Source organism: Rhinolophus hipposideros (genome assembly GCF_964194185.1).
Source record: "Rhinolophus hipposideros genome assembly, chromosome: 14".
NCBI classification, from domain to species: Eukaryota; Metazoa; Chordata; class Mammalia; order Chiroptera; family Rhinolophidae; genus Rhinolophus; species Rhinolophus hipposideros.
This window is the reverse complement of record NC_138060.1, coordinates 24298593-24323452: the sequence shown is the minus strand read 5'-3', so window position 1 is coordinate 24323452 and position 24860 is coordinate 24298593. Positions and strand designations below refer to the sequence as shown.

The following is a 24860-nucleotide window of genomic DNA, read 5'->3' as shown; positions in this document are numbered from 1 at the left end:
CTTAGGCAGCGCAAAAGGACGATGCAAAAGGTGATGTGAGCTGCTGGCACCCAAACAGATCCAGAGGTGTTGGAAAGCTTCTCCAGAGACCAACCATGATGGTTTGCTGTGTATCATTAGGATGCATGGACTTAAACGTATTTCATGCATTTGGTTCCATTATGTTTATTATCCTAACTAGTACTTCAGATGTCCCATTGTTGGTCAGCAGAAGTCTCCAAGTTGGTCTGAATCTTTTAAACGGGCCCCTAATTATCTGATAATTACCTTGCTCTCTAGTACAAGATGGTCCAGACTGATGTACACTCCCTCCTTCAGACCCAGCTAGTCATTTCTGAGTCCTGTTTCTCAGCCTCTCCAGTTGACAGAGCTAAGACATGGGTATACGAAGCTTCATCTATCATCTATCTATCATCTATCTATCTATCTATCTATCTATCTATCTATCTATCTATCTATCTATCTATCTATCTATCTATCTATCTATCTCATCTCATCTATCTATCATCTATCTATCTATCTATCTATCTATCTATCTATCTATCTATCATCTATCTATCTGTCTATCATCATCTATCCATCCATCCATCATCTATCTGCGATCTTCTATTTATGTATTTACCTACCTACCTACCTAGTCTATCTATCTTATCTATAATAACAAAATAGTTCACGAGTTAATACTAATACATGGCAGGTTTTGGCTTCACATCTTGTATCTTAACATCTATAACCCCTTCCTCCCCTACGCTGAAAATCCTGATTCTCAAGGATATTGGATTCATTTGCTTTATCCCCGCATCAAAGCCCTCAGATATAGTACCACCAATATGATTACCAAAAACTTATTTTCTGGTTTTTTTTTTGGGGGGGAGGGGAACAGGACTTTATTGGGAAACAGTGTGTACTTCCAGGACTTTTTTTCCCCCCAAGTCAAGTTGTTGTCCTTTTAATCTTAGTTGTGGAGGGCGCAGCTCAGCTCCAGGTTCAGTTGCCGTTGCTAGTTGCAGGGGGTGCTGCCCACCATCCCTTGCGGGAGTCGAAACCGGCAACCTTGTGGTTGAGAGGACACACTCCAACCAACTGAGCCATCCGGGAGCTCAGTAGCAGCTCAGCTCAAGGTGCCGTGCTCAATCTTAGTTGCAGGGGGCGCTGCCCACCATCCCTTGCGCGACTTGAGGAATCGAACTGGCAACCTTGTGGTTGAGAGCCCACTGGCCCATGTGGGAATTGAACCGGCGGCCTTTGGAGTTAGGAGCATGGAGCTCCAAACGCCTGAGACACCGGGCCAGCCCTCTGCTCATTTTTTATAGTTGTACTGTATCTAGTTGCCTAGATCACATAAACTATTTTATACTACACTCTTTCCTTATATCCCTCATTTAGCCTTCGTAGGCATGGCCTAGCCTATTACTCCTAGGCTATACAGCGGTACTGCACAAAACACAAGATTACATCAAGCACAAGAGAAAATGATGCGCGAGGTGCGAGGCTGCTGTCAGCACAACATGGCATAGTTTCACAGCAAGCTTTTTTTCTAAGTAGAAAGGGTACACTCTAATGATAAACATAGTCAATACATGAACCAGCACCACAGTCATACATTACCACTAACAAGTATGCACTGTACATAATTGTACGTGCTGTACGTTTACATGGCTGCCAGTGCAGTTGGGTTTGTGAACATCAGCATCTGCACAAACATGAATAATACGTTGTGTTACAACGTTAGGGTGGCAATGACATCACGAGGCGATAGGAATTTTCCAGCTCCATTATACTCTTATGGGCCCACTGCTGTATATGCAGTCAAATGTCATTCTGCAGTGCTTGACTGTAATTGGAACCATACAGTACACAGCATTTTCAGATTGGCTTCTTTCACTCCTAGTAATATTCATTAGAGGTTCTGCTGTGTTTCTTCATGGCTGGATACCTCATTTCATTTTAGCGCTGAGTAATAGTTCATTTTCTCGTTAATAGTTCATTTTCCCATTTATCCACTCACCTACTGGACGTCTTGGTTGCTTCCAAGTTTTGGCAGTTATCAATCAAGTGCTGTAAATATCCATGTGCAGGTTTTTCAACTTCTGTGGGTAAATGCCAAGACAATGGCCAATCTGTCTTCCAAAGTGGCTGTGCCATTCTGCTTTCCCACCAGCAGTGAATGAGTTCCCGTGGCTCCACATCCTTATCAGCATTTGGTGTTGTCAGTGTTTTGGATATTGGTCACTGTAACAGGTATGCAGTGATATTTCATCACTTTAATTTGTAATTCCCTGATGACGGATGTTGAACATCTTTTCATTTGCTTATTTGTCATCTATGTATGTAGTATTCGTTCAGCTCTTTTGCCCATTAAAGAAAATCAGTTTTTCTTTTTTGCCAATGATAGAATTATGCATATAACCACAAATAAAGCTTTATTTGAAGAGTTCTGGTAGGTTTTATACCTACTGGTGGGTATCAATACCACTGGACCTTAAAATGTAGGCATTACCTTGAAGTAGAGCCTTTAAAAACCAATGTAGTTAATTGATTTACTAAACCTTTTATTAGTAAATTAAATACAACTTCTTTTTCTCACCACTGTTTCCATTTTATAAGTTTAATCAGGTAGAAATTTTCCTTAATTTGTACTTTATGGTCTCAACTTTACTTCTAAAAACTTAGGACAATCTATATTTATTTCTCCATAAGGTTCTGGCTCTCCTTTTCATCTTCTTGCCGCCCTTCTGTCAACTTCTGAAAGAATGAGACATATCCTGTGTGCAAAACTGTGAAAAATAAACATAGTAAAATACTGGTCTTAAGGAAATCATAGCTATATTGGGTGACATAAAAGGTTTAAATAGAGGAAATAAGACTAGAAGTACAGGCTGGACCTAAACAAGGCTATGTATGCTTGCTGTCACACTCTAACCCTTTCTTTCTTCTTCCTTCCTAACTTCCTCCCTCCCTCCCTCCCTCCTTCCCTCCCTTCCTCCCTCCCTTTTCTTTCCTCCCTCCCTCCCTCCCTTCTTTCTTTTTAAAGATATAATTGACATAAAGTTTCAGGTGTACAACATAGTGATTCAATATATTTACCTATTGTGAAATGATCACAATGTCTAGTTAACATCCATCATGTTACAAAATACTTTTGTGATGTAAACTTTTTTAAAAAAAAGATTTTATTGGGGAAGGGGAACAGAACTTTATTGGAAAACAGTGTGTACTTCCAGGCCTTTTTTCCAAGTCAAGTTGTCCTTTCAGTCTTAGTTGTGGAGGGCCCAGCTCAGCTCCAGGTCCAGTTGCCATTTCTAGTTGCAGGGGGCACAGCCCACCATCCCTTGCGGGATTCCAACCAGCAACCTTGTGGTTGAGAGCCCACTGACCCATGTGGGAGAACCGGCAGCCTTCGGAGTTAGGAGCATGGAGCTCTAACCGCCTGAGGCACCGGGCCGGCCCCTGTGATGTAAACTTTTAAGATCTACTCTTTAGCCACTTGCAAATATACAACATATAGTCACCATGCTGTACATTACATCCCTAGAACTTATTTAGATAAATGCCCAGAAGTGGGATTGTTGGATCATATGGTAATTCTACCTTTAATTTTTTGAAGAACAACCAGTTTTCCATAGTGGCTGCATCAATCTACATTCCCACCAACATTGCACAAAGGTTCCCTTTTCACCACATTCTCAACATTTATTTGTCTTTTTGATAATATCCATTCTAACAGGTGCGAGGTGATAGCTCATTATGATTGTGACTTGCATTTCCCAGATTAGTAATGTTGATTGAGCACATTTTTACGTACTTGTTGACCATCTGTATATCTTCTTTGGAAACATGTCTATTCATATCCTTTGCCCATTTTTTAATTGGATTGTTTTTTGCTATTGAATTGTATGAGTTCGTTGTGTATTTTGCATATTAACTCCTAACCAGATATGATTTGTAAATATTTTTTCCCATTCTCTAGGTTGTCTTTTCATTTTATTGGTTTCTTTTGCTATGCAGAAGCCTTTTCGTTTGATGTGGTCTCACTTGATTATTTTTGCTTTTGTTGACTATGCCTTTGGTGTCAAATACAAAAAAATTGTCACCAAGACTGATTGATGTCCTGGAGCTTACCACCTATGTTTTCTTCTATGGTTTCAGATCTTACATTCAAGTCTTTAATCCATTTTAATTTTTGCGTATGGTGTTAGTGGTCCAGTTTCATTCTTTTCCATGTGGCTGCCCAGTTTTCCCCACACCACTTATTGAAGAGACTGTCATTTTCCTTTTGTATACTGTTGGCACCAAAAATTAATTGACCACATATACACAGGTTTATTTCTGAGAGCTCTATTCTGTTCCATTGATCTTTGTTTTTAAGCCAATAGCATACTGTTTTCATTACTATAGCTTTGTAATATAGTTTGAAATCAGGATGTGTGGTGCCTCCAGCTTTGTTATTTCTAAAGATTGCTTTGGTTGCTTTAGGTAGTTTTCTTATTGAGTTTTAAGAGTGCTTTGTACATTTCGGTAACGGTTCTTTATCATATCTTCTGCAAATATTTTCTTCCAGTCTATGGTCTTCTCATTCTCGAGTCTTTTGCAGCAGAAAAATTTAATTTTAATCAGGTCCACCTTACCAATTCTTTCTTTCATGGATGATGGCTTTGATATTTTATTTAAAAAAGTCATTGCCAAACCCAAGGTTTTCTAGATTTTTCTCCTATGTATTGTCTAGATGTTTAATAGTTTATGCTTCCGTCTGTGATCCGTTTTGAGTTAAATTTTGTGTAAGGTACAAGGTCTGTGTCTGGATGGTTTTTTTTTTTTTTCTTACATGTGGATATTCAGTTGTTCCAGCACTATTTGTTGAAAAGACTATCTTTTCTCCACTTTATTACCTTTGCCGATTTGTCAAATACAGTTGACTATGTTTGTGTGGGTCTATTTCTAGACACTTCTATTCCGTTCCATTGACCTACAAGTATTTGTCCATTCCTATTCAAATACTACACTGTCTTGATTACTGTAGCTTTATATTGAGTTTTGGAAGGCAGGTAATATTAGTCCTCTGACTTTGTTCTTCTCTTTCAATATTGTGTTGGCTATTTTGGGTCTTTTGCCTCTGTATAAACTTTAGAATCAGTTTGTAGATGTTCACAAAATAACTTGTTGGGATTTTGATTGGGTTATTGTCAGATCAAGTTAAAAACTGACACCCTGATATTGACCATGGATAAATGACCATGGGATACCCCTATTTATTTAGTTCTTCTTTGATTTCTTTCATCAGTTTTACCCACATAGATCTGGTACACATTTTAAGATTTATTTCATTTTTTGGGTGCTAATGGCAATTTTTCAAATTCCAATTGTTTTAGGTATATAGCAGTGACATTTGTATATTAACCTTGTGTATCCTGCAACCTTGACATAATTGCTTATTAGTTCTGCAATTCTTTTTTGCTTGTTGATTCTTTTGGATTTTTTTTTTACAGGAAATGTCATCTGTGACCAGTTTTATTCCTTCCTTCTCAATAGGTATACTTATTTCCTTTTTTTGTCCAATTGCATTACCTAGGACTTCCAGTGCAATGCTGTAAAAGTGGTGAGTGCAGAACACTTGTTCATCTTAAGTGCCAAAGCTTCTAGTCTCTTTCCACTAAGTATGTTAGCTACAGGCTGCTTATAGCTATTCTTTATCAAGTTGAGGAAGTCCCTCTTTATTCCTAGTTTTGTGAGATATGTCACTTTGTGTATCTGTATGTCTTTAGCATGCTTTTATTGTCTGTGGGGCATTATTCTGCTCCTTTGACATTTCATCCTTTCCACAACCCATATTTGAGTTTGTCTCGTTTCAAGGTTCTACAGTCTCCTTTTGTGTGTTAAGTATTAAAACATGGACTGTTATTAACAATACCTGTTTTAAATTCAGCACAAAAATATGCTTAGAACTTTAGGTCCATTTGTTTCTCTCGAGTTCAAGAACAAGATATTTAATATCCTTATATTGTTCCTAGAAGGACAATATATCCGGCATTTAATGGGACAATCCTAGTTTCACTTATTCAAAATACTTCATTTAATGTGATTATCCCCCTCTCATCTCTATTTTGACTGTCCGGCCACATCTGGATTCTATTAGGAGAATGTTTTAAATGTGCTGTCCTGGGGCTTTTGCTGGTTAGAAGTGTTTTGAGCCCGGACACCCCAGCCCCTTGACTTAACCAAGCATCCTTTGTATTCGTGCTAAATCCCTCTCAGTTTTGGCTGTTCTTAAACTGGCTTGCTGAATTTCCAAGTATTTGTCATTTTGGAGTTCAGAGATCCATCAGGTTCTCCACTGCTTCCTCTGAACTGGTGAGACAATGCAGGTTTTGTGGCTATTGGTTGATTGCTACCCACCTTTTGTTTTGGGGCTCACAGAGACACCTAGTTTTCTCGTAATGTTGCCCAAAGTTGTTTTGCTATCATGACTACTCTGTGCACTTTCATGGGGGATTTGAGAAATAGTCAAAACGATTATCTCAGCATCTCTGCCAGATAAGTTTTGAATGCAGAAACCAGGGAAAATAACAGGGGGACACCATCTCCTGCAATAACTATGCTTTTCTTTAACCTTTTTCCTTTAGCGATTAGCAGAGGGTTTTATAAGAACCTTGGCAAACCCTTTATCTGAGCCTCATAGAAAGTTATGGAGGTGCAGCTCTGGCTAATGAGATTTATGATCAGTGTAGTTGCAGAGCAAATAGCCAACTTCATGAGGACAATCGTGTATTTTTTCAGGGTGACCTCTGCTAAATGGAATCCTGAACTATCAAACTGATGCCTGAGGGCCAAAAAGGCCAGAGTGCTACTTTTAAGATAGAAAAGGGTATGATATGCTTTTTCAGCTAGTTAAATGCTTTCTAGTCACAGTTTCACAGCATTTCCAGGTGTCTCTCTTTTGTTTCCTGGCTAAACTGAAAAATTTCCAAGATTGTCGGTTTGGGTCTGCCATATAAGAGAGAAATCTTGGACAAGTTATGTCCTCTGAAATTCACTTAAAACATTACAAAAAATGGGAATAATACCTACCTTATATATTAAGTGTGAATGAAAAAGCCGATCACATAAATGGAAGTCTGGTAAACTGTAAAGTCACATATAAGGTGGACCATTGCACTACTAGTAATAGAGTAGGTATTTGACAATAATAGCAAATAGACTAATTTCTAATAGGCAGTTGATTGTCATAGTATTACCACCTTACACATATCCCAGTGCACAGTTAGTATTTAATAAACGACATGGAACACAACCTTCCAATTCTGGCAAAAATCAGATGGGCTTATTCATAATCAGAAGCTCTGTGGTACAGCTGGAACACTGTATTAGGCCTCAATTTCTTGTCTTTAAAATCTAACATGATTTGCTTTCACCACATAATTATGAGACCAAATAAAAATTTGTATATGGAAATGCTTTTTAAAGACCACACACCTATTCTCCTCTTACCTCAGGCAGAATTCAGCTGTGGTGGTTGGAAGGTTATCTAGGTATTCCTATAGGCATTTTGGAAAGGTCATCTTAAAAGACAATCATTTTTATGATGTCTCCAACTGGTTACTTTCTAAGCTCCCTAAAGAAATAGCATTTTCTCCATCTTTGAATCCCTTATTTGCTTAGCAAAAAATGCAGTCTATTAGTCTTTTAGTATTTGTCAAACAAATGTTAGAGCAAAATACTGCCACACCAACCCATCAGCAAGCACTGCTGTTTACTTGCAAAACACATCCTGATTCCAAGTACTTCTCCTTATCCTCACTGTTCCCATTTGAATAGAAGCCATCATTGTATTTTTGCTTGCCTGAATTACTGCTATAGTTTCCAAACTGGTTTCCTGGTGTCTATTCATCTCTCCCGCAACAGTATCAAAACAATCAGTCATTTAAAAAACAACCAACAAACCATTAGACCATGTCACTTCTCTGCTTAAAATCCTGAAATGACTTTGCCACCTGTACTTAGAATATAGATTCTTTAAACTGAATCCATAGGCTCTCTACCAGGGACTAGCAAACTGTAGCCTACAGGCCAAACCTGACTTGCCACGTTTCTGTAAATATGGTTTTACTGGAGCACAGCCACAACCGCTTATGGTTGTTCTTATACTGCAGTGGCAGAGTTGAGTAATTGTGACGGAGACCACACGGCTTGCAAAATCTACATATTTATTACCTGGCCCTTCACAAAAAGCTTGCTGACCCCTGCTCTGTATGTCCGACCGGTCTTCCTGCTTTAGTGGACATCTGCCGCCGCCCTTCCCCACCCTCCTCATTCACTATATCCCAACCAGGCCCTTTCTTCCTCAGAGGCTTTGCACCTGCTGCTCTAACTCTCCAGCAATGATCTTTATTCACACGGTCCCATGACTGCCTCCCTATCAATGAGGTCTCAACTTAAATGTCAACTCCTCAGAGACCTTCCCTGATCAACAAAAATAGAGCAGCCCCTTCAACCTCCCTAGTTCATCCGCTATGAAACAAAAACATGACAATTTGAAACTATGGACTCGTCTAGTTCTCACCCTGTGCTACACTGTAAGCTCCACAAGAGCAGAGACCTTGCCTACTACCCCCATGCCCCATTTTCATCAGCATAAACCCACCACCAAAACCGATACCTAGAATTGTTTTTGAATGGAAAAGAAAAAGATCAATAAATAGTTGCTGAATGAATGAGGCCAAGGTCAGGAACTCGTCTGATTCTTAAGTTTGCAATGTTTGCTTTTCCTGTTGCAGGCGGGCCTTATCACTGGCCCGCCCTTAATCACAAAAGGCTGAAGGAAGATCAGTCCATATTCGTCACCCCATTATGGGCAACACAACTCCACCAAGAGTACATTGTCCTGAACGTGGTTCCACCTTGCTCTCTTCAGGTAAGGAAACAAGGCAAAGGTCACAGGACTGGATAAAGTTGTTCTCGGGGATGGCCGGTTGTGGTTAGAGTGTAGGTGCTCTTGGCAACAAGGTTGCCTGTTCCATCCCCACATGGGCCACTGTGAGCTGCGCCCTCAACTAGATTGAAACAACTACTTGACTCGGAGCTGATGGATCCTGGAAAAACACACTTAAATAAATAAAAGTTAAAAGAAAAAAGTTCTCAACTTTATGATTATTATGGTTAAGAATTTTATTATCAAAATTATTACATCTCTTGTGAAAGTTCAAATGTTACAGCAAGGTGTAAACACTCCACTTGAGAAAGAAGTGATACTTCTTCCCTTCCAAGAGTTCCCCCCACCCCCACCCCCATCCCCCCCAGAGGTCTGGTCTTGACAGCACCCTGCCCACACAGAGTAGCTGGGGTCTCTGCACGTGCCAGGCAGGGTGAGGGCCGCCTGCCCGCTGGCCTCTCCCCTTGGTTAACAGCCAAGGAGAGAATGCAAACCCCAGCCCAAATGGAGAGACATTTACATACGTTTTATATAATATACAAAGAAACCAGCATCCCAGGCAACATGATTTCTACTCCCAACGCTCTCCCAGACTGATGGGTTTGTGGGGAAACAAAAAGAAAAGTATTCTGCTGAGGTCTCAGCATTAAGAAAAAAAAAAAAAAAAAATCTCCCCTCATTTGAGCAAACACCTGATTTCAATTTTGAAAAAGTGAAATTTTGTAACAGTCACACACAGAGAGAGAAGACTGTGCATATGATAGTTGTAGGAGGGTAGAAGGGAGGGGATGCACGAGGCCGGGGAAGAAAAGGAGCAAACAAACTGAAGGGAAAGGAGGAGGGAGACTCACAGTATTATCTTGTCCAAAAGAAAAGAAGTAAGGTCCACTGCAGCACCAGGGATTACACCTGTCACAGATCTGCTACCCCTACCATGGTTATAACTGAATACAAAATTAGATAAATAAAAACACACCGGATATTACAGTAAACAAGTGAAAGAAATAAGCTGGCAACCGTATGGAATTTAAAAAGATCGTGTACCCCACCTGGCTGGATCCAGAGCTCCTCCAGGGGCGTACAACAGGCACAATGCACTGATGGGGAGAAGCCCGGCTGCTCTTGTCTCTCATCCAGAACAGTGGAAGGTGTGTGGGTGGCTCCGTAACTCTCACCTGTGCCACTCTCAAAGAAGCATCCCCCAAAGAAATGTGGGGCACACCCACACACAATCACAGTCCTGTCGGTGCCACTCCACACACATCTCTCCACTCTTACCCTGCAGTCACGAGTGCATGCTCCCCAATCATGGAGGCGGTCCTGCTCGTGGGATCGTCAACTCCTGATTAATTGGGAGTAGAGAAAAATAAAATTCAAAGAATTCCCAAACCACTTGGGATCCTTCCTAATCAAATTTATTGCCAACAGCTGATAAGCAGCAATGCAAAATTGGCCCATCTCACTTATCACTTCTCTTTTCTTTGCCTACTTACTTCATGGGTTACTGAGCTGTGAAATAGCTTGGGGCGGGGGAGCGGGATGGTAACAGCGGGGGGCTCAGACAATCTACTAGGATAATCTGCTCCTGAATAATCAAGAGTTGACCACAAACTCTTCTTCAGAGAGCCAGGCACCCCTCTCTCAGAGCACATTCCAAGCTTCACTATCCCTGCCTATTTCTTGGTGATTTTAAGACAAAGGTAGGAGGAGCCTTCTTGGTGGACACACCTTGGCTGGATATCTGCTTTTGGAATGGTTGTCTCAGGTGAACATTTACATACCTACCTTTTTTCTCAAGTGCATAAAACCCTAGTACTACTCAGATGGCTTGGGGCTTTGAGATTGGCTCTTTTCATTTTTTTTTCCTTTGAAAGAAAACTTTGTTTTGGATTTAAAAAGATGTCCTCGCTGCACACGTGACTACAGGCTACAGGCAAGGATGGGAGACCGAGGCTTCAACACAACTCATTGCACTTAGAACCGCTACTAACCGAAACACCGTTTGCTTGTCAACAATGTACCCTTAACAGCAGGGAGAAACTTCTTTATAGTCTCTGCTTCAGACAAGATTTACATCTTTCTCCAAGGCCAGAGCCAGTCGCGACCACAAGTCTTGTTTCTTGTCGACCAGACCCAATCCTCTGGCACCTTGTACCCCCTTCCCCAGCAATCTGCTTGGCCTAGGTTCCAGAGGCAGCTGGAAGGAAGCAGCTATGGGCTCAATCAGTTCTGTTTGCCCAAATCCAGAAGCCCTAGGAAAGTCCCGTCTGAGTCTTGACTCCCGACCCTTGCAGCGGCTGGAGCCGGTACTGGTGCACACCCCCGGCCCCGCGGTGCGGGTAGTGCTGTGAGCTGGAGACCGCAGACACCCTGGAAGCCTGGTAGGCAGCTGACTGCCCGGCACTGGGCAGACTGATAGTCCGTAAGTCTGATGGCAATGACGACCTAGAGTTCTGAGGAAAGGAGGTGGAACTCAGAGTTCCTGTGCTGGACTGGGAAACCGAGTCTGAGGTCGGTGAGTCTGAGGGGCCCTGCGGGGTAGGGCTAGCAGCACTAGAAGGGCAGCTCCTCCTTGGAAGACCGCTGCCCGTGCTGTTTCCAGAATGTGGCTGGCTGCTGTAATACCCTGGTGTCCCCGTAAATGGGGCCAACGAGTCTGTGGACACAGGGTGGGCGGGGCTGGAATAGGATGCAGAGGAGAGAGAGGATTCTGAAGAAGCGTGAGAGGGGGGGTTTCCAGGTCTCAGTGCAGTAGTTCGGTAACTGTATCCTGGAGATTGGGTGGGATGTCCTCGGAAGGGGGAGGAACTTTGCTGAAGGAGGCTTTGTGATTCTGTCCGTGGACTATCACACTGCAGAAGCTGGAAAGAGTTGGGAGAAAAGCATAAAGAAGTGAAAAAGTCCCTATTTAAGCTGTTTGTGAATATTTAAAATACCCTACTTTTTCTTCCTCTTTACCTTCTTAACCATCTGTTCTTTATAGGATACCAAAAACAGTAAAATGGCTGTCTCTGGTCACTTTATTTTTCTGGCATGATTTATTACCCGAAGGTGAGTAGATGATGACATTTCCAAGGCTTCTGAAACTATATGCAAAGACAGCACCTCAACTGCAAGAACGGCCAACATCACAAGACATTTGGAATCTGGAGCAGCCTATGCACAGAGATGAGCAGTTTCTCGTCTCACCTGGTAGCTGTATCTGGAAGGGCTGTAAACGGCTGCTCCTTTAGAGAGTGCTGAGCTCAGTGTCTCTGGGCCTTCTCCATCTGCAGGGTCTGGAAGGTAATACAAAATGAACCTGACTTCTTAGAATAAGTGAGAAATCACCCTTGTTCATTGAAATCACCAATGCCATCACTAACCCATGCTGCTCTCTGTCTGACAAATCAGGGGAGCGCAGCATGCCAGAAGGGCAAGAGGAGTGGTCAACTATAGGCTATGTCTTAAATGCCTCATCTGATTTCCTGTCTCCTCCTTTCTCTTCATCCTTCATTGAGGTGGATTTCCAGGCCTTTGGGGAGATGAGTTACAAAAAGGTATCCCTTGGGAAAGAAGAGCAGACAGAGAACAAGCAATCCTAGATCTTAAGAATGCTGAAGCCCAAAAGACTGGAAGCGAGGCTGAGCTGAACCTCGAATACAGTGGAGCCCAACTACATAAGAAGCCGACTCACCTCCGCCTGCATGTGGTATAACCTGTGTGGAGCCTGGCTCACGTGTCCCTGAACCTGGGTGGCGGCAGCAGGCCGTAAGCTCACCTGAGTCTTTCTCTGTGATGTTACTTTCCCACGTGGGAGAAGGCTCTCCTTTCGGGGCCACCCTCACACTGCTTCGGAGGACTTTGGGGATGCTCCCTCCTTCTCGCAGTCGTTCTACTGATGTGGGAACCATCCTGCGAAAGCAAAAGGGTGCACGTTTATGCCACAGGCTTTAGAGTCAAGAGCCTGAACAACTGAAGCGCTGACAATGGTTGTACAACACATTCTCTAAAAAACATCCTCTCAAACATCATTCGTTTCAGGACCAATTTACAATAAGGTACTTTTCTCTGCTTCAAATTATGTCAGGCACAGAAGAAAAAACACTTTTAAAGAAAAAGCAATCAAAGAGAAAGTAAATTTAAAGATGCCTACTTCTTTTAATCCCCATTTAGAAATGCTAAATTCTGTCTTCTGTGAAGTCATGTGCCTGGCACACAGTAGCAGTTCAACTGATGTTTCATAGATTAATAAAAATTATTCATTTGGCTGTTTCTTCTTTTGCAGACTTTACTTCTTCAGCTCAAGATCCCTGACCTCCCTCACTCTTTACTTCACTCATCTGATACTCAGTACTTGCCACCAGTCTTGTTTATTTGTGGTCTCCCCTAAACCAGACAAGTCCTTTCAGACTGTCGTATCTCTCTGTATGGGCCGGCTGTGTGGAATAGACTTCTGTTGTTAATTTAAGTGGAACTGAGCTGAACTCCTGACTTACCTTTCACATGAAATGAGAAAACAGAAGATGCAGTGTTAGTGCCCAGTAAATACTATAGCTCATCTGTGTCCACACTATATGCAGTCCAAAGTGGTGTTCTACAGGCTTGGCGGCAATTCTTTCTCTCTGTAAGGCTAGGGGGTTATGGCTGATAAACTATTAACTCAGCTGAACACAATAGATGGGCACTGTTGCCTGGCTTTCCCAGGTAAGTGTTCCCATACATTTGAGGTAAAACTGGAATGATACACTTAATTATTGAAGCATCAAACATCAACTTACCACCTACTGCTGATGTTCTCTTGAGGTCTGCAGTGAGATGAAGTGCCTCTGGAATCAGATGGGCTTACCGCTTCCAGATGGGACAGAGAGGAATGAGATGGGGAGAACTTTTTGTGAGGGGAAGATGGGGTTCGGGTTGAGGATCCCTGCACACCATGGGCACCAGGCTCAGAGAGGGAGTTACTGCTGCCCTGCCCATCTCCTGCAGACTTGCTTTTACTCTGTGCAGAGTCACCTCCCCCACCGGCAGAATTCTCCTTGGCTTCTTGTTTCCGTTTGCGGTACTCCAGCAGGGATACCTAGGAAGCAAACAAGAAACAGGACTCCAGCTAGACGTTGTTAGTGGATCAGCAGCAGTGAGGAAAGAAGATGGGACCCTATGAAACCACTAGCAAGTCATGCAAACAAAGCAGGCATCAACACTGGCAACTTTTTTCAGGCATGAGAGAGATCTGAGCACAGCTACATATTTAAATCAATCAGGAGTTGGTAAGAAGACACTAAGAGATGACATTTTGGAAGAATGGTGTTTACCAGTAGAACTCAACCTTTTTCTGCCTTCAGAAAACCCTGTGAGATTAGTCACTGAGTAACAGAAGTGTGCTATCATGTTATCTGCAACAATGGGAGAACCCAGAAAAGGGATGGTGGATGGAGATTTGGGAGCTCCTGTAGTTTGAAAAAGCCTCCTAGGTGATTCTGATAGCTTTTCCTTACTCCCCAGGAATCCCTAAAGTTAGCAGTTATTATTAAAAAAAAAAAAAGAAGCCAATGCTTCAAGGCTTTCCAAGGTGCTCAATTTCCCAAGGTACACCCCAGGATTTATTACTGATTCCGTCTTACACATAGGGAAACTATTATAAAAGGAGAAAGGAAAACATTTCTGGTTTCTATTTAAGCAAGTCAGCTCTACTAAACCTACACATGCTTGGAAGCTGCTTCCCAACTCGCTGATTACCCACCTGGTTCTTTCCTGACCGCCACAGAATCCTCTCCCTGCCCTGCTGGGCACACCTCCTCTACAGGTGCTGCTACAGTACACTGTGCTTGCATTGGGCTTACAATGGCTGTTAACCTGTTAGTTTCCCGCACTAAACTGTATGTTTTATGAGGTCAAAGACAAAGTCTATTTAGCTTTTTATCTTTAACATCCAGCACAGAACTTGGCCTATTGTAGGCACTCAACAATATTTCTGAAATCAATCATGATTTCAATTACTTTTGCACATAATAAATGAAACCAAAATCCAAAGACTGTTTTCATTTTTGTTTCTGATAGTCAATGCTGTTCAGGCAAGTGTTCTAAACCCATTGCTATCATATTCCAAATTATATGCCAGTGTCTCTCCCTTCTTCTATCCCCTTAGGGCTGTCATTTTATTCTAAATGTAAAATATAACAGTAAGACAATTTTGTACATGCACTGGTTATACACAATCTTGGAAGGACTTAAAAATAATAAACTCTGGTAATGCATTTTATTGTAATGCAAATATAAAAAGCCACTAGGCTCTATTTCACCAAGAGCACTACAGGTATTTTGCAATTGTGTGAGATTGCCAGAGAACATTTAGCATCTCTAGTCCCGCCCAATAAATAAAAGTTGCTGCGCCAACCCATAATACTCCCATGCATTTCCAAATGCACCTAGTTGAAAACCACCAACAGAAAAAGCAGATTTTTGGGATTTGTAATTTCTAGAACAAGCATTGCTTACAAGTCAAGTCACAATTCTCGATGGCCTGGCCCTGCACATTTCTCTGTATGCTCCTGACTCTCCCCACCTTTCCCGATACCAAAGCAACATTCAACTGTTTACAATTACATTGCATCCCTGCTGTTCACCCAATGGTGTGTCACTTAGTCATGTTCTGTTCCATTTGCTGCATCATCTTCACCCTTGTCGGCTGACTGATTCCTACTTTTTGAGATCAGGTGACCTGTCACGTCTCACTCCACCACCTCTCAAACTGGCCAAGAGCCTCTTGTTTGTTCTTAAGTACCCGCACATATCTGACGCGGCCAGGTTTCCCTGTTAAGATCTGAACAACTCCTTTGGAGCATCCGTCACGATTGTAACTAATTACTTATGAATACAATTACCTGCTAAGCTCAGTCTCATTTGTTATAAACTCCATTAGGGCAGAACCTAGGAGGCAATATAGCACAGTGGCAAAAAGAGCATGCAATCTGGAATCAGACAGACTTGGGGGGTATCCTGGCTCTTCCATTTACTAGTTGTGTGACACTGGGCAAGTGACTCAATTTGCCTTAGTTTCCTCATCTGCAAAATGGGAAATTACCTATCTTACAGGATTATTGTGAGGATTAAATGCATAAGAAGAGCTTAACAGTGTCTAGAACACGGGAACTGTTACATATTACAAATAATTAACATTATTCTTTTCCATTGCCCTTTGAACTGCCTAGCAAGTGGACAGCACAGTCACAGCAGGCGTTTCATTTGCCAATTACTTACAACACTCATCAAGTTGTATTGAAACAGCCTGTGTTTCACCGGATACGGCAGAGACTGTATCTTATTTATCACTGTTTTCCCCACACTGAGAACAGTGCTGAACACATAGTGGTAACTTAGTAAGTACCTACTGAGTGTTAATACTCTTCAAAACTGTCTCTATAAAGTGAAACACGTACCTTTTTCCTCTGTGGTGGGTTCTGGGGGGCAGAGGGGACTCCTTCACAAGCCCTGTCACCACCAGGTGACATGGATCCACGAGAGAGGTCTTTCATAAAACCATGTTCGTATCTGCTGGGAAACCCTTCTGCCGGGGAACAATATCCCCCATCCAAATGTAAAGGCTTCCTATCCCCTACTAGGGGGGACCCTCGATACAATCCATCTGCTCGAGGCATAGCGTTCAATGGGGAATAGGCATACATTAAGTTAAACTCTGTCCGAAATGCCTGGTCCGAGTTTCTCACAAGGGTCTGATGTCCGTCCCCACTCCTGCTTGGAAAGCCAGTCTCAGAGGTGGGCCCGAGGGAGGGATGAGGAGCCAGGTCAGAATGACCTGAGTTGATCAGGGAAGGTCTGTCAGCACAGCTGTTAGTGTTGGAGTCAAGGTAGCCTACTTTTGTCAAGTCCAAGTCTTTTCGGTGACAAAGCTGAAAGGAACAAAAAAAGAAAGAAAAATCAATGAGACATGGAGTAGAGAGGAAAAGGGAAAAAGTCAAAGGGCAGAAAAGGAAGGCAAGAGGGGCACAGGTGAACAGGAAAGAGCAATGGAAGCAGAAGAGAGAAAGCCATTCACATTGGTAACAGTCCCGTGGAGCGACAGTGCAGAAAGGCCAGATCACTAAAGAATCCTCCTCACCTTTCCCAAATTGCTTTCAAGTCTTACTGGAGGATACTGGGACAACCAGGATTCAATAATTGGTCAAATGTGACGACTTTGCCTGCGTAGCCTTTCATCAGGTTTGCTGAGTCACCTTGCACTACATTAAGGGACTGGCAGTACAACTGGCGATATGCTTGAGCCCTATGTATGTATGCTACAGATCTGAGACTGGTCTTAAGATAACCCACCGGCTTCTGGTGCTATTCATTTCTAAATCAATAATGATGGAAGGTGGAAAGAGGGGAAAAGGTGAAAGAAAGTAAATGGAAAAGTCAAGTATTTAATGTACTGGATTCAGTAATGTAGAATGGTATTAAAGACATCAACCAACCAGTTTTTCACTCACTTCCACTATTAAATGTACCCCAAACAAACCCCATCTACTAACTTGTTATCATGACCTCCTAACACCGAGATTTTCCACCGCTAGGTCAACTAACTCTCTAGAAAGAATGGTTCCAGAAACCCAGCTATCACACCGTCAGCCTACAAATTATGTTGCCTTCGAATCTTAGGCAGCTGAGGAGAAAGCTCTTTCCTTTCAAGATACCACAAAAAGCACCCAGAAGACCTCTAGACACTAGAATACAACCTTCCTTAGTTTGATACTGATCTATAAAATCCTACTGATTCAGAATTTGGTCAATTGTCACTGAGTTTAATACTAATTTTTTATTAGAAGGAGGTGGGGTTAACAGTTCACAGTGAATTTCTAAAAGGTTATCAGAGACTATAACTTTCTCTTTAAGAGGAAAAACGTTCCACATGGATTAATCATTACTACATTTGTCCAAATCTTCTAATAGTTAAGAAATGCTAGCACTAAAGTCTGATTTTAACATCAGAGCAGCAGGATTTCTAAGCAAAGCACTAGATTGATATCCTAGGAGATACTACTTGTGCGGCAACCATATCCCAACCACTGCAGAATGGAGGCCTGTGTCACAGAAACCACAGGCTGACAGTTTGTGAACCCAGTAAGGAGCTATAAACAAAATGTAGAAAGCTGAGAGGTATGCCTCTCCCGTCCTAAAGAAGCTCAATCTGTCAACCAAAGCTCAAAACATCTAGTTAAACAGAGCTCTCAGGTTAACCTGGGAACAAGGCAAAAATCACTGCCTAACTTTTCCAACATAAGTTGCTCCTTTACCAGCCCAAGATAATAAATATCAAAAGACAGCTCCTACCAATTTTTTTTCTCCTCCCCTTCTTCTGCTTCCCCACCCCCTTCCACTCCGTTCCAGCCGCTGTTTCTCAGTCTAGTTGTGTAGGACACAGCTCCCTGGCCCATGCTGGTGTTAGGAGACTTGTGCTCCCACCCGGCTGAGGCAGTCGGTCGCCAGTAGTTGGTTGGTCGCTCACAGCAGTTCACTGCAGCTCTTGCCGGCTGTCGGCCACTCACACTGGCCACCGGCCGCTCATGGCAGCTCACGGTAGCCTACGGCAGCCTGTGGCTGCTCATGGCAGCCCAGCTCCAGGGAGAGCCGTTGTTCACAATCTTAGCTGTAGAGGGCGCAGCTCACTGGCCCATGTGGGAATCGAACCGGTGATCTCGGCATTAGGAGCATGGCACTCCAACCACCTGAGCCACCAGACCAGCCCTCCTACCAACTTTTGATTCAACATTTCTTAATTAACAAACACACATTATTTGTTAGACTTTCTTTAACAAGGCTCTTACCACATCTTCAGCCTCCTTTATCTTTTAAAACAACTCTCTAGCCATTCCTTCCTCCAGACAACAACAAAAACCCCACCACACACACACACAGCTACTTCATTTTCCCCCACCTATACTGAGCGTTCTGAGTAATCAGTCACACACGGGAAGATTAATTCAACTCATAGTGACCAACTGGCCACCCTGCAGCCCATCACCCCACTCAGCGGGATACCCCAGCCCTTCCCACACACTCACGCACACTCACTCAGCGCCCCCACGTGTGATTGAGACGGTGTGATAACTACCTCAGGTGACAGGGGCTCGGGCCTAGTCGCAGGGTAACTCTCAGGGGAGGATATGTTCTAGAGGAGGGAAAAGCATCTTGTTATTCATCTACTTGAAGTCAAGAAGCAAACCAAAACAAAAAATAAAGTAAAAGCAAGCACAGATGGTTAGTTACAACTTTTTTGGGGGGCAGAGGGAGGGATAAGAATGCAAAGGGGAAATGTTAAATTGCAGAACTCATTTCAATGGACAAAATGACTTGTTTAAATGCTTCCTGGCGCCTTTGAAAGCATTTAAGAATAGTTATGTTTCATGCTATAAGTAAACATGTCAAGCAACTATCAGGAAAGAGAGCAGTAAAATTTTACAATATTATAGCTAACACTTGAACACTGGTTTGAACTGTAAGGGTTCACTTATAGTAGTACCTTGGTTTTCAAATGTCTCCGTTGACGAACATTGTGGTTTACGAACACTGTAAATTGTATGGATCTATGGTATCATTAGATAGTAAAATTCATGCTAAATTTGCAGTTTTTAGGGGTTGATTTTAAAGGTATGGAACAGATTAATCCATTTTTGCATTACTTTCTATGGGAAAACTGCACCTCGAATTTCAAACGTTTCAGAACTCGAACGGTCCAGAACTTGAGTGTCTTCTGGAATGGATTATGTTCGAAAACCAAGGTACCACTGTATATGTGAATTTTTTTCAATAAATACATACAGTACTGTAAACGTATTTTCTCTTCCTTATTATTTTCTTAACATTTTCTTTTCTCTAGATTATTATAAGAATACAGTATGTAATACATATAACTTACAAAATATTTATTAATCAACTATGTTATTTGGTAAGACTTCTGGTCCAGCAGGCCATTAGAATTTAAGTTTTTAGAGAGTCAAAAAGTTATATAAGGATTTTTGAGTGGGGGTCAGCACCCCTAACTCCTGCATTGTTCAAGGGTCAACTGTATGTTTCTTTCTAGGTTAGATGAGAATTTAGCAACCTATACTATTTGTTATTGCCAGGCACCCTACCACTTATTCCTCCTAAGGGGAATCTTTTTCCTTCACCCCACATTTCCTTATTCTGAGACTTTAGGCCTGCCACTGTTATCCAGGGAAACGGATTAGCGTGCTGGCGCTGACAGGGCTAGGGACATGGCCAGTTCCCCTTAAATGACAATTACAGAAGATATGATTGATGGACTCTTTGGCTTATAGACTAGATGGTTATTGGCATAATCTAATTGGATCTGAGCACCCCTACAAACATTCTCTACGTTAAAATCCATTGTACTTCGGGGAACAGAGGAAAACAAGAAAAGCAGATGTATACACTTTGAGTCTCTGTGTCCTAGACATGTTTATTCTTATCAGAGCTTTCACCTGAAGCACCCTTCTACGAAACAGAAACTGGGCAATGAACTCTAATGGGAAGATCTGAATGGTAAATGTGTACAGAATGATGGTGGTTATTGTGACAAAGATTCAGGGTACCAGTGTGTGTGTGTGTTTCCTAATGTTGTTGACTATGGACTGTATCTGTGGTGGGGGAAATGAGGCTGTTCAGCAGAGCCAGGTATTGGCTGTTCATTTTATTTAGTGGGATGGGTAGTGTGTGTGAGATGGATAGTGGGGTTTGGATCTCAAGGCAGGGAAAGAAGAAAAGGGTCATTCTGGTGGAAAGGAGGGACTAATTAAGTCTGGCTTCCCAATGTTGTTGCTTTCCTTTTTCTTGATGGTTCCCCCTATGATCTTGTTCTCTTCCACTACATGTCGCCTCAACTCCTTCCCTTAGCATTGGAGATATTTCTCACTTTTCTCCTGGAATGTTTTTTATTTTTCCTTTCAAAAATATTCTTCCCCCAACCAACCTGATCTTTACTTGGGACACCTTTTGGATTATTTATCTGTGTCACATAGTCTTGGATGGATACAAGGCTCCATACCTTCCTATATTATAATAGAAAATAGGAAAGAGCATGGCAATTAACATGGTGGTAAGGATGGTCAAGATGGTGAGGTTTGTTTTTTTATTGATTAGGAAGGCTCAATTGCCTCAGTTAAACCATGAGATTAAAATAGTATAAACATGCATTAAACTTTTCAAAGAGATGGGCTATTTATTGTATTCTGGTATTCTAACATTATGTTTAGACTGCATCACTAAAAGGACCTTTAATTAAAAACAACAACAAAAAACCCAACCAACCTCCCCCCCGACCAAACCCCTTACATTTTCCCGGTATTTCCCAGTTATCCAAAGTGCTACAATGGAAAAGAAATGCAGAAAACGCTAAATTTGATTGGGAAGGCAACTTACCTTCTAATTTCCATAATTTCACATTTAGTAAAACCTGCAATAACAAAGTATGAAACCCTATTCCTATAATATACTGCCCACGGGGGAGAATGCCCTCTCATGAAACTTTACTTACCAAATCCTAACTGAAAAGTCAACAGCACTCTCAACAACCAAACCAGACAGGTAAACTTAGTTAAGGCCTGAATCAGCTGCTTTACTATCTGGCTAAGAAAGAACACCACAGGGAATTTGGTCAAGAGTAAATTCGCTAGGAATCAAATGTCACTAGGAAATTATTTTACCCTCTAGAGGTGGTTTACTCCAAAAGGTCTAGTTTAGGTACAGAACATAGCTTCCCCTTGCTTTCAAGGTTGCTAGCTGCCTCCTTCTGAGTTAGCCATCCAAAGTCCAGGTATTTTCAATCCCCATGCTCTTATAAAAGCTGAACAGGGAGGATGGTATGGGTTAGAACATTCTCCTTTATGAAAAAACACATCTGGAGAACTGCAAGCTAGGGGCAGAGATGAGTGTTTAGTGATCTGAACAGTTTTTTCTGAGAAGAAAAAGAGAGTGTCTGTTTAATGATAAATCAAAGCAACATGCAATAAATGTGTTTGTATACACATGGAATCTACTCAGCAAACCTGCTGTCACCCAAACTTGAATACTAAAGTGATTCAGAGTTAACTTTCTGAAATAGGTGAGACATACATTAATCCAAAGAGTGAATATAATCAATTTATCTTTATAAATGCATACTGCTAGCCTTTTTCTAGGTCTCATTCCTAACACATTATAAAAACAGGGAAAGTAACTTGGACTAGGAAAAAAACCTAGTCCAGTTATTAACTATATTCCAGCGCTTTCAAATCTCTGTTCACCGAGGTCAAGACGAGAACACAAACAACAGGGAAAGACACTTCACTGATTTAAAGGTCTATCACATCAGTATAATCTGAGCTTTCAAGCTGGTGTGATCAATAATTACTAGGCAGCTAGAGGCCTATTTTAATCAAAGTACAGAGTAAAGGTAAACATGGAGGTGTAGTATGTTTACTACCTAAAGTTAAAGAGACTGATGGACTACCTGCAAAAGGCAAATGAATGTCATCTGTTTTGAGAAGTATGGGGACTGCCAAGATGAGAGGCTACCAGGTAATAGTTCACATTGAACCTGAGGTTTCCCGTTCTTTTGCCGAGACAGGCAAGGAACACGGTAAACAGCATTTGAAATGACACTGTATTTGAAATGAGGAGGTGCGAACGAGGACTTCATATTCAGCACTCCCAACAACCAAACCCAAATCACCTCAAACTGCAGAGGAGTACTGCAGCGACTGGCAGTAGTAAGAGACGTGATTGGTGAGAACATGAGGCTGTATCCATTTCGACATTCCTCTTCTGGGTGAGATGGGCCAGATGTGGTCAGCTGGGGGCTCTTTGAGCCTGGATTGGGAGGGGGTGGTGTGACTGGAGAAAGAGGCCGCAGTAACTTGGTGACATTCTGCTCCATCAGATAGCGAGACTTCCATTTCTTTAATGGGCTCAACAAGTCTGTGAAATACAAGGCTTGGATGAGAGGTTGAAACCATAGTTTAAAAGGAGGCTCTGTAGTTAAGCCATTAATCTCTCGCCCCATAATGGCTCTTAACTCCTCTTTTGCCTCATCCCATTGTTATCTCCCACAGTCAAACCAAAACCCAAAGAAACTCTTGAAATGCCACACAAAGTGGAACTGCCAGATGAATCTGACACTTCTGACAGATCCCTGGACCCAATTAATCTCTTCTAGAGGGAAATATAAATTAACTTTTTTACAGTTTCCGAAAATCCCAAATCTGTGTCACTTTGTTGAAATCACCCTCTACTTAATTGACATTCGCCAGCTCAAGCTTCTGGGATGTTAACTACATGCTTCTTTTAGCTTCTCTATTTTTGCCATTTTTCAGCAGCTTTCTGTAACGTTCTGCTTTAGGAGGAAAGAGTTACATATGATCACCTGATCCATATCTAGCCCCTAGTTTTAAGAGTGCTTCAAAGTGTTAAATGATTTCTACAAAAACTTCCAACTATTTTCAAAAACTAGGCTGGTACTTTTTCTCATTAGAATACACTACTTTCTGTATTTCCCAGGTCCACTTAAAAAGGAAGTTACTACTCTGTATATTTTAGTGACCACTTAGGCCAAAATACTTCTTTCTCAGAGGAAAAATCTACTTTTATTCATTTACAATACTTAAAAGTACATTTATTTACTTAATACATATTATATGAAAACCACTGAACTAGGTTATGTGGGGGTAAATGGCCATCATATAGTCTACTTAAAGGGGTTTACAAATTTTTAAGAAAAATAAAACACGTAAAACATGTTTAATATGTTTAAGAATCTCAACAGAGGTGATCACACTATACTCTGTGTTAGTAAAAAATAATTATGCTTTTAAGTGCTTATTATATACCAGGCACTATACTACAGGCTTTATGTGAATTATCAGATTTAACAATTCTACAAATTCAACACTAGTATTATCTCCATTTTAAAGATGAGGAATTTGGTATGGAGATGAAGACAAGATAATCTGGTCCCCATCTACATTCTTAATCACTGGGTTAAAAATTGTATCACCAAGGCTTGGTGGAAAAAGTAACATTCATCCCAGGCCTTTGAGGAAAAGTTTTGGGGCAGTAGGTCATGATCTGAGCTATGCTTCAGGAAAATTATTCTGGCAGTAATGGTTAGGATGAGATTAGACACTGGAAACGATTTGAAGTTAATGGAGTAGTTAACAGAAGTTACGAGGCACTGAACTAAAGTAGATGTTAAAACAGAGAGGGAAGAATAAATGCAAAAAACACTGGAGATGCATATTTTCCTTTCTGATATCTGATAATTTATTTTCCTAGATTGGAAGTATATTCGTATTTTCCTTTTGTTCCAGATACTAAGTTTTCTTTCTTATTTTTCTTTTCTCCTTTTCAAAAGTGCCTAGGTATAAAAAAGACAAACACGTGATTCATGACTTATATTTAGAATAGCTTTTCTATAGTTCAAGAGTCTTAAACAGTGAATCTTTAAAAAGACCGTTATACTGTTAGGTCCAACAGCGTAACTACTAAAGGCAATTATGTAAGCGATGAAGCTCATTGCAGAAAAATTAAAGTACAGATAAACTCTCCCACCCCCAAACCAACTTATAGGTCATTCATTTAAATATATGTTTACTGAATACTTATTATTATATCATATTCAACAAAACAACCCTGATGTCTGCCCTTATGAAATTTATGGGCTGGTCGTCACTGCCTACTTTTTTCTATTAATAGCACTATGTCTATGAAAAACTTTTTTCAAGTTTCATTTTTCTTTTTGCCATAAATAGCTTTCAAGTTTTATATGGATAAACCTATCCCATTGTTTTTGATTTTTCCCCCTTTACTCAAATACTTCCCAAGATTATACACATAAACATCCAGATATTTAAAAACACAACTTGAAATCATTCCCCTAAATTAATGCACTGCTAATATCCTGGTATTATTTTCCTCTAGA

General features: G+C 41.3%; 1 protein-coding gene across 16 annotated transcripts in view; it reads right to left on the bottom strand.

Moving 5' to 3' along the window:
• Window positions 1–9155: 9155 nt before the first annotated feature.
• SETD5 (SET domain containing 5) overlaps window positions 9156–24860 on the bottom strand; it is a 75844-nt gene continuing 60139 nt past the window's right edge. For 12 of the 16 annotated variants that reach the window (XM_081072250.1, XM_081072244.1, XM_081072253.1 and 9 more), the window contains 7 exons: window positions 22617–22861; window positions 19017–19073; window positions 16345–16815; window positions 13687–13985; window positions 12687–12820; window positions 12116–12204; window positions 9156–11787 (listed from right to left, as the gene is read on the bottom strand). In XM_081072250.1, coding sequence (XP_080928376.1) covers window positions 11179–11787; window positions 12116–12204; window positions 12687–12820; window positions 13687–13985; window positions 16345–16815; window positions 19017–19073; window positions 22617–22861 — 1904 coding nt within the window. In that variant the 3' untranslated portion in view covers window positions 9156–11178. The remainder of the gene's footprint in view (window positions 11788–12115; window positions 12205–12686; window positions 12821–13686; window positions 13986–16344; window positions 16816–19016; window positions 19074–22616; window positions 22862–24860) is intronic. The other 4 variants (XM_081072239.1, XM_081072241.1, XM_081072252.1 and 1 more) reach the window with 1 other exon arrangement.